The sequence below is a fragment of the Vidua chalybeata genome, chromosome 1 (genome assembly GCF_026979565.1).
Source record: "Vidua chalybeata isolate OUT-0048 chromosome 1, bVidCha1 merged haplotype, whole genome shotgun sequence".
In the NCBI taxonomy this organism is placed as follows: Eukaryota; Metazoa; Chordata; class Aves; order Passeriformes; family Viduidae; genus Vidua; species Vidua chalybeata.
Window position 1 is genome coordinate 17186944 of NC_071530.1, and position 10005 is coordinate 17196948.

The window sequence follows — 10005 nt, forward strand, 5'->3', positions numbered from 1 at the left end:
ATTAGTTGAATGATATGCAAGATAATCATTGAAGAATGATGTCATCAAGGATTTTCTGTCAGGTCAGAGGTTTGACTTAAGAGGCTTTAATGCCTGTCTGTATTTCCAGTACTACTGTTTGTTGGCATGCTGCTTGCCTTGAAATCTGTGCCAGAAATTGATTTAAGCTTATTTTCCCAAACTACTAGCTATCTTGATAGTTTCAGTAGTTATAATATTTCATTGTAACAACATGTTGTAAAACCTATCTACAGAATATTTTTTTGCCTCTACTGTTACCTCATAAAAAAATCAGGAGGAACATGTTCTTTTTCTCCTAGTCAGCTTAAGCTGACTAGAACTGTACAAAATCATAGCCTGCCAATATTTAAATGGTGATAAACAGTATCTTTGTGCTCTAGATCTTCAAAAGCTTTTTTGGCACAGAGGTCATCACAGCTCAGCTAAACACTCTGTTTGCCCTCTAACTTTGTTCACTTACTTTTGTGCCTGTAAGCATTGTGAGCACTCATAGTTAAGATATAAGGGATGGTTATCACACACTGAAGTGGGCATCATCCCCCATATCTAAACAGCTGCTTAGATTCTTGCTGTCATGTTCACTCAGCCCTCCATGCTGTCCTTCATAAGTCCTCTTTACCAGAAAACAAGGAGATAAGAAAAACAATCTCTCTACGGCCATCAGAAATCTGATGTCCCACTCCTCTAGACAAATACACACCGTATTTAGCATAGTCAATGTTTTCAGAGCAGATACCTTTTCTGACCACTCTCATTTTGGAGGTTGCTGCTTTCAAGAATATTAATCTTCAAATACTGCATACTACCTGACACCTGAGGCTCCTCCCATGTACCATCAACTGAGCATCCAAAAATAACCCTGGTGTCAAATTCACAAATGAATTTCAGCCATAAGGCTTACTGACAAACAGCAGCTTCTGCAGTTTCAACTTGCCTTTGCAAGTTAAGATTTAGGATTCTGTATCACTTGGGCATTGTTGAAGTTGTTAGCATGCATAGCCAGTTAGAGTCACAAAAGGCTACTGGGACATGAGACACAATTTTGGCCTGGTCACAGAGTTGCCACCAATTCCTTACTACTAGGACAGACACTTCCCTAATTCCTCAGCCATAGCTTGACTTCTGCTTTTCAATATTTTCATAGGGGAACCAACTTTCACTACAAATAAACCTGAGGAGTAAGGAGCAGGGTAGGCACATAAATTAGGATTCACCTAGGCCATTTGAAATAGTACTACAAGGGCAGAATACTTAAAGCTGAATTCTATTGTCCGAAGAATTATTTCAAATTTAAATCTGCCTTCATATTTATGGCATGCAGTGCTGCCTCCCTGGAGATACCCCTGCAGTTTAGTCAGAGAGTTCCTTAGATACGCTGAGGAGCAAGGATGCTTTGGAATTATTTGGGGTTTTTTTTTTCACTTGAGGATGCTCAAGTTGCTGCTAGCATCTTAACTCTGTCACAAAGCATCCCCTTGTATAGGAATGCCAGGTGTCAGTGATGGTAGAGTACCACTTACATTAGATTATCCCTATGAAAAGAGGTCTTGGAGCCAAACTCAGGTTACATTTTTTTTTTTAATGTTTCCATTACCATCCATGGGGTCAGAGAGGCAGGTGGAAAGAAAGGGTCCCAAGGAACAGAGCACGACAGAAGAAAATACATTAGGAACACAAAGGGCTTTTGAAATAGAAGAATCCTACACAGGATAGATGGTCTCAGCCTAACTATACTAAATCCTGTCACCCTGAAGATTTATTTAAAGATAACAAGGTCATTTTAAAACTCAAAAGTAAGTGGAAGTTGACCTCAAAAAAAAAAAAAAAAAGAAAAAAAATTGAAAGGCATAAACCTGGGCAAGGAGGAACATACAAATTACAAGAATGTAAGACAAAACCAAGATATTTTTAGAAACCGCATGATAAAGGATAGGCTCTACTAAAAACATTTCAAATACCTCCGAAAGTGGAAGGCTGAAGTAGAATCTCTAACACAATACACAAACAAGATACAAAAATTGTTCAAAGAGACAGCTTTTGACAAAAATGAATTATTTTCATCAGTCTTGAAAGAATCAATGAAACAAAAATCAGCTTTCACGTGCAGGAAAGTTAAGCTGGACTTCACAAATGAGTGGCCAGTGACAAAGTCTGCAAGTGATAAAAATGCTTAATATAACCCACAACTAAACCTGGCTGATGCAGAAAAGATGCAATAAAGCATTTTGTAAAGCATTCATTCAAGAATCTGGGATCCCCCAATGAATTTAGATTTATGAAGTGAGTTTAAAACTAAAAAACTATGGAACCCACAGTCAATGGCTATAATGGAATATATAAATATATTATGGAATACAATGCTAAACTATATTACAGAAGACAAAAATGTGTTAAAACATAGATAAGAATAATGATGGTCAGTTTAATGTATACTTACTATACAGTCATTCAGATAAAGTCTGAAAGAAAACAATTTATTTTTGTTGCTTATCATTGGTAAATTGGACATAACCAGGATAGAAGAACTTGACATTTTTTCCCTTTAGTACCTGCCAGAAGCTGCTTTTGGAGTAAGGGCTATGGAAACCTTTTATTTGACCTAACACAGCAATACTTTTTTCTTACATTCAGGAACATTTGTATCTCAGCCCATACTCACAAATAGAATAGATGAAAGTCCTGGAACTGAATCTCAGATAGTAAGAACTGCCACATGTCTATCCCCTTCAAAAGAGCTTTGATAACTTGCTGTGCTGGAAGTCTGGCCCAAGGGTGATGGGGGTGGAAAACACAGGAGTTGGAAACAGAAGTTTGACCCAAAAAACCAAAAGTTCCTTTTAACTTAGCATGTGCTGTGTAATTGTGGACATAAATGCAGTATGCGTTTCAATCCTCTCTCAGCCATATTTCATTTCTTTCTTCAAAGAATCACTTCTGTTTCTCTGATTTTGAAGAAAGCTGAATCATGGTTCTGAAAGAGAAATCCATGTTGTTCCTTTCCTAATTTTCATTAGCATTTTTCTATCCCTATCCATGATCTCATATGAAAAATGCTGGCAGAGACATAATTAATAGCCTAGAAAATACTTAAAATATCCTGAGGGTTTCCACAAACAGTATAATAAGAGGCTTCTCTGTTTTAACTTATTTTCAGGAACACAAATCCAAGACTTTCAGACATTCTAGAAAATAAATTATTCCTTTTCATTTTTGAAACCTGTTCTAAATCCACCCACACCTTCAATCAAGGGCCAGAACAGGTTATAAAAAAATGTCAACCTCACAATCTTAAAATATTTTCTGTATTATACAACTAATGTCATATCACAATGGCACAAAAAAATTTAGAAGTCTCCTTAAACAATTAAAATTAATTTTCTCTTAGCTCAGTACTCAGACTAAAGAGAAATTGGGGGAAACTAAAAAGGGGTTAAAGGAAGAAACTAAACCATGTTGAAAAGAAAAAAAATTACCCATTTTTAAAATTCTTTTTTTCATGTCTACATTTATTTGGGGGTTTTTACAAGCAATTTAATAGCTGTGAAATATTTAGCAGAATAATAAATCATATAATATATATAACCCCTAAGAAATTACTTATTTTTCATAAATACTTCTACCCCCACAGTTTAATCTGCCTTTAGTAATGTTTCCTTAACTAAGAGTCCCATCATAGTCTAACCCTGGAGCGATCCAAGTAATTGTTTATGGTACAGAAGAAATCACTACATTACACTGCCTTTAGGGAAGAAACAGCTCAATTTAACTGTGCAGTAAAGATTATCTTTGAATCAAGGGATATCTTTCCAATAACTGAGAGAAGGAGCAAACCTCTGGAAGACAGAAAATATTAGGATATAGCAAAATCTGGCCAAAACTCAGAATGAAGTTACCTGTAAGTGATCCAGAACAAGATTCCATTCAAAATAAAATAAAATTAAAAAAAAAACAAAACCCAAAACAAACAAACAAAACCACCCCAAACTTATTCAGCTTGCTAATTTAGTTCCTTTCTGCCAAAACAGACTTTTTTCCATTGGATTCTCCCTAAAAACCTTAAAAAAGATAGTAAATGTTGTGCTGGATTTGGCAAAAAACCTGCTGAAATATGGTGGGAGGGGGAAAGAAAGCCAATGCTTCAGATCCTGAAGACAATCTGATCTCCACAATGAGAGATCATGAGAGACCAAAGACCAGTTCCCAAAATGTGGACGTATTACAACACAATGTTAAAGAAAATGAGAACAGCACACAAGGGAACATTTTGAACTGCAAAAGCAGCAACTCATTCATCAGAGTTTGGGGATAATTGATGTCATTGCACAAGCCTGAAACATTGCACATGAATTTGACTAACCATGCTCAGGAAATACTGGAACAAGACTTGAGAAGAGGGACCACGGGAACAGAGAGCTTATGACAGAGACTAAAGCAAGCCAGTTTGTGTAGTCTAGTAAACAAAGGTGGGGAAAGGGCCACTGCCTATAAATAAGTCAGGGCAGTAAACACCAGCTAAGGGTGCTAAGTCAGATGGAAGACAGTTCTGGACCAGAATAAATGCATGAGAACTGACTGCGAGTGAATAAATTTAGATAAGAAATCAGGAGAAGTTATCCAACCCTTAGGTCCAGCATGCCAGTGAGCTGAAGAGTCAAGAGGGAAACCCACCTACTTAAAGGTGGAGATTTGTCAACTTATGACATTAAGTGGCCATATGACAGCAGAAGACTGACTCAGTGACCCAGGAGGACTTTTTTTTAACTTGTGTGCTCATTTTAGCTGACTATTTAGTCATCTTTCTTCTAGATGAAGACGTGACCTTTCCCACTTGTCTCCTGGACTGCTAAAGCAATGAAGACCTCTCATTTCTTTCTCCAGATGCCAAGAAAATATTTTACTTCTCACACTTTTCCACTTTTTCAGTAGGGCTGGCAGGGAGGACAGTTGGGTCCTCACATGCCATAAAATATGGTTCATTCTGACCGTGGGATAGGCAGTAGCAGAGGAGGGGCACAGAAGATCTGTGCAGATGCTACTGTGCTCTACCCCCCGCAGCACTACAGCAGTAGAGTGATTAGGCACATTAGGTCATGAATTTCAGTCGCAAACCATCAGTTTAGACAGGAGGGATGGTTAACATCAAGTGATTAGTTTGAGTCTCTATGGATCCTGATTTCTGAACAAGAGCCTACACTGCACCTTACAAGCAGGTAGCAGTAATGTTCTCTCCATGCATTTTGGGTGGAAAGACCAGCAAATGCAGACAACAAAATACCAGAAAGCCCTGTTAAGAAGCTGCAGAGAGCCAGCACTGCTAGCTTGGCATTGTACTAGGTTAATGTGGCCCTGAACAGCTTCTAGTACATTTATCAGTACAATCAAGTTGCCTTTGGTTTCTCCACTTCACCTCAGTACTTGTCTACAGTGTTAGTCATGGCAAGACAACTTAACTATAGCAGTGTTGGGAAATAAGATATAGGTAGCAGCAACCACCGTCTAAACCCCACACAGCTACACTTAACCACATTCTCTCCTTGGCCTTCACTTGGGGCAGTTTGGCAGTAATCTCTTGGGAAGTGGAGAGGTGAAATTGAAGACACATGAGCTGTTTGCAAGAGCCCCCTGGTCTGTTAACACTCCCATCCCCAGGCCAAAAGCGCTGTTACTCTTTACAATGTTAAGAACAAAGCTTGCTGCCTTGTGCTGCACTTTGAGAATGTCATTGACAACAGCACTGCAGTAGCAGCATGCACTGAATACAGCCAGTAGTAGTTATCAGTACTGCCCTCATTAAACTCTTCCCATTGCTATGCCACATGAACAAAGCCATCTGTTACTGCCACAGAAGGGATACCAAGGAGGAGCAATGGGCTTCTCCTTCTGTAATGTGAAAGAACTCTCTTTCATGGATAGAGCATGCTCCTGAACGAATCTCACCCTAATGTACCATGCATTAAACCTAATGTGAGCAAAGAAAGTACAAAAACTGATAGAATAGTATTAAAGAGGCATACACTAAATTACCATTAATGATATCACACCAGACTACTAAATGGGAGAAGCATGGTAACTGATTCATTAAAATGTTTCTAACAGATAGTTCAAAGATACATTTTTGGGAGAACCAACATAGCTGATCCAAAATATGGAGGTGAACAAACACTGGTTTTTTTTCATATGGGCCTTAAATAAGAATTTAAATTCAAAATATTGTTTCACTCAAAGACTGATGGTGAGAGGAAGTAAAGCTTACTTCAAGAGGCATCTTCTAGTAATTCACACACTAATTTTCCAGTAACTAGATGTTACATTTTTCAATTAATGTTTCCACACTAGATGTTACATTTTTCTATTATGTGCTCATGCTTTAAACCATTTTTTCTCTTAAAAATTCACATTGAGGCTGTGTACCTATTAAGTATTGAAAACACTGTAAATATTGAGACAAACTACAAGTCTCGGAAGCATATTTTGTGCATACAATTTTCTGTGTAGCTGAGAAGCTTTCTCAATAACCCAAGTAATAACCTTATATTAAAGCCCATCTTTCATCTAGCATACCTCAAATCAGGAACAGAGGAATCCTTCAGCCTTGCCAGAATGTGTATGTATTTATAATTTTACTTCTTCTACCTGCTTCTTTAATAGTTCGGCAAAAAACATAATCCATTTTTTAGAAATGCTTACAAACTTATCTCTGTTGATACAACAAATCTTTGTTAGTTTTGTCCTAACTATTCAGTATAACAGCAACATAACACTTCGAGCTTGCACAGCATACTCCATCTCATGATCTTCTAAATAAGAAGTGGTTCTCCAAGCTTAGATGGGCTCAGTGAATGCCCCTTGAAGTGTCAGAGTTATAACAGGTTATTCTATTTCCTCAACGGAAGTGACCCCCACGTGGCAAGCAAAGGCTGGGAAGATGAGGTAGGGAAGGCAGTGCTCTGTACTGCATCCAGGAGGACATCTACTGGTTGCCGTGGCTGGCCAGGGTTATGCCAAAGCAGACCTGGTGTGTTCTGCACACCAAAACTACCACAGCAGAAACCTACACCACTGAGATGCTTCCTGGCATCACAGAATCCTGGCACAGAGCTGGGATTGGAGCTTTAGACTCTTCTTTAAAACATGGGTTTATTTCCTCTTCAATTAAGTCAAGATTGAAGCTTCTTTGAGTTAAACTTTATATCAAAATTTATATTCTCAGAAAGACGGTTTGTGGCTGCCACCACACCTCCAGCCTAGTGGTTCTGCCAAACTCTGTCCCCAACAAGAGAATATCAACCTACATTAACTTTCATCCACATCCTGAAGTTCATCAAATGTTGAACATTGCATTTCAATGATCTCTGACAAGCTTCCTGACTTCTCTGGACTCCCTAGGGTCCAGAAGAGCTCTACAATAGACCTATTCCTGGGTTTTGGTCTCAAGAGGAATTCAGCAACAAACAGCCTACAGCTGAGCTCATTTTACCTTAACCCTATCATCCCCATAAATGCGAAAATTTCAGGGCAAAAAGTAATTCAACAGAGACACAAGCAGCCATTATCCATTCAACAAATTTTGGGTTTTTTCAGGGATTTATGACTGCACTCACATCTATTTGATCACATTGGATTTCAGACTAAGCCAAGAGAAACAGCATTCGCAACCATTACTGCCTTGCCACCTAGGTGTGGCAAAATCTCTTTGGTGTCTGCTACATTTTTATCAATCGTTACCTACTAGTAATTCATAGCACAAAAGAAATCTTGTGCTTCTCTCTACTCCTGAGAAATGCCAGCTGCTTCTGGGCAGTGCGCATTCCCCACTGGACAGAGCTGCCTGTGAACCCCTCGCAGGAGTGCCAGGGGAAAAACTGGCATCTCACACTCCACAGGTTTCTCTCATTCTTTAAGCAAATCTCTCTTTGGTGTCAAAATACAAAGATACAAGAAAGAGCTTTTTTCTATCTTCCTCTCTGTTAGTTGCAGTTCGGTGGCAAAGTACATAAAAGCAACAAGAAGTATATAAAGCAATAAAAAATAAGCAAACCTTTACATATACCAGGTATTGAATATAAAGCTGGTGGTGCAAAAGGAAAGCTCTCCTACTGCTGCTTCAGGTTATAGCCACATGAACTATGACAGAACGGCAGTCACCAGCACTGATTTACCTACACGTGTACTACCACTGACCAGGCTCGAGCACCCCACAGTGGATGTGCTCTGGAGACCAGAAGCCGCAGTTTATCAGCACAACAATGTTATTTCCCAGCAGGTTAAAAGCACAGCTGGGGTCCAGCTAGGTTCAATTTCGCAGTATAGTAAGAAATAACAACTCAGTGAGCATTTTCCTCTTGCAGGCACAGATAAACTTCAACTGGCAACCGCTGCTCGCTTCTCCCCACAAGCACACTAGGAATGTAACCCACATGCACGCCTGCTCCAATGGGAGCAGGTAAAGCAAACGCTGTCTTACAGACGGAGATGACTGCGATTCTTTTAAGGAGCAACAGCTCCCGAAGGCATGAAGGTACAGCTCAACAGGAAGGCCTGAGGTTGCTCTGCGGTGTGACTGAGCAGCCCGTGCGGCAGGGGTTGATCAGGTCACCCAGAGACCAGAATGCCCTTCCCTAGGAGGGGGGGCAGAACCAAATCCCCATCCTGTTTCCCCCCTTCCCTTCTCGATAGAAAGTAAGCAGAACACTCCTCTTACCTGAACTCGGGCAGGAGGTTTGGCCGCAGCCCATAAAAAGCTGCCGAGAGGGTCACTAGCCAGCCGGGTTTGTAATTCCCATTCTCACACTCCAGGTATGGTGAGGACCACCTGATATGGTTCTTATCAGCAGTGAAGCTCTCCCGTCTCTTCCAACTGTTTTCCAAAGTTTTGGGGCCCGTGTTTAAGACCTTCCTGTGCAGATGTGGCCTCCACTTGCGCTTCAAGCCGTGGAACCACTCTGTTTCCACAGAGGCGTTGGCCAGGCGGTGAGCCGTGGAGGACAAGTCCTGCAGGAGGACCTGGCTCTCGTGCCTGCTGGCCTGGAGGAAAACCTGGGGAGTAGAGGAGAAAGGCTCTGTGCTGAAAGTGATAGCGGCCCTGGAGATGTTGGGGTCCTCCTCCAGCAGGCTCCTGATCAAGGCGCGGTACCACTCCAGGTCCTCCTGCAAGTTCTGCTCCCGCGACTTATTGCTCTGGAGGATCATGTTGAGTAAGTTGGTGGCGTGGGTGAGGGTGCCCAGGGCACCGTGCAGGGAGGGGTGCGAGGTGAAGCGCGACTTGCCGGCGAGGCTGGCCAACTCGTACCGCCCGGAGCAGTTGGCTCGCCGCAACTCCCGGGAGTCGCCCGTGTAGAGGAACGAGGCCACGTCCTGGGGCACCTCCTCGGCGAGCCGCTGCGCCAAGATGGTGCTCTCTGAAGAGCGGCTCCGCGGGGCCGGCAGAGGCTCCCGGCTCTTGATGTGGTTGTAAATAGGCTGCTTCCCTCCGAGCGCCCGCTCCCGGCTGCGCACTGCCTGCCCTTGGTCGGCGGCAGCCCCCAGCCCGCGGTGGGCGAGGAGCAAGAGGAGAAGGAGCCGGAGTAAAGCCATGTCCCCCGGTGCTGCCGGTCACGCCGGCACGACGAGGCGGCTGAAGATGGGCTTCGCGCAGGCGGCCGCGGCGCAAGGGTGCGAACGCGCAGAGGCGTCCGAGCGGCAGCGGGGCGGAACGCGACCCCCGGCCCGCGAGTCACCTGTGGCGGTGCCGCCCGCAACCTCCCCAGCGCGGGGCTCCGCACAGCCCCACCGCCGGCGCGGAGCGGCGCGCGGCCCCTCCGGCGACAGCAGAGCCGAGCCCTCCTGCGCCTCCTCCCGCCGCGGCCACCGCGCTCACTGAGCTCCTGCCCGGCGCAGCGCGCAGGGGCGGCGGCGCCCGCGCCCGGCGCAGCGGCGGGTCCCCCCGCGGCGCCCCGCCGCCGCCCGCGCTCCGCCGCTCCGCATCCTTCGGGAGCCGCTGCCGGA

At 43.1% G+C, this 10005-nt stretch overlaps 1 protein-coding gene across 1 annotated transcript in view; it reads right to left on the reverse strand.

Moving 5' to 3' along the window:
- Window positions 1–9802, reverse strand: part of GPR158 (G protein-coupled receptor 158) — a 187165-nt gene extending 177363 nt beyond the window's left edge. The window contains exon 1 of the mRNA XM_053967378.1: window positions 8723–9802. Within this exon, the coding sequence (XP_053823353.1) occupies window positions 8723–9594 (872 nt within the window). The 5' untranslated portion in view covers window positions 9595–9802. The remainder of the gene's footprint in view (window positions 1–8722) is intronic.
- Between the last annotated feature and the right edge of the window lie 203 nt (window positions 9803–10005).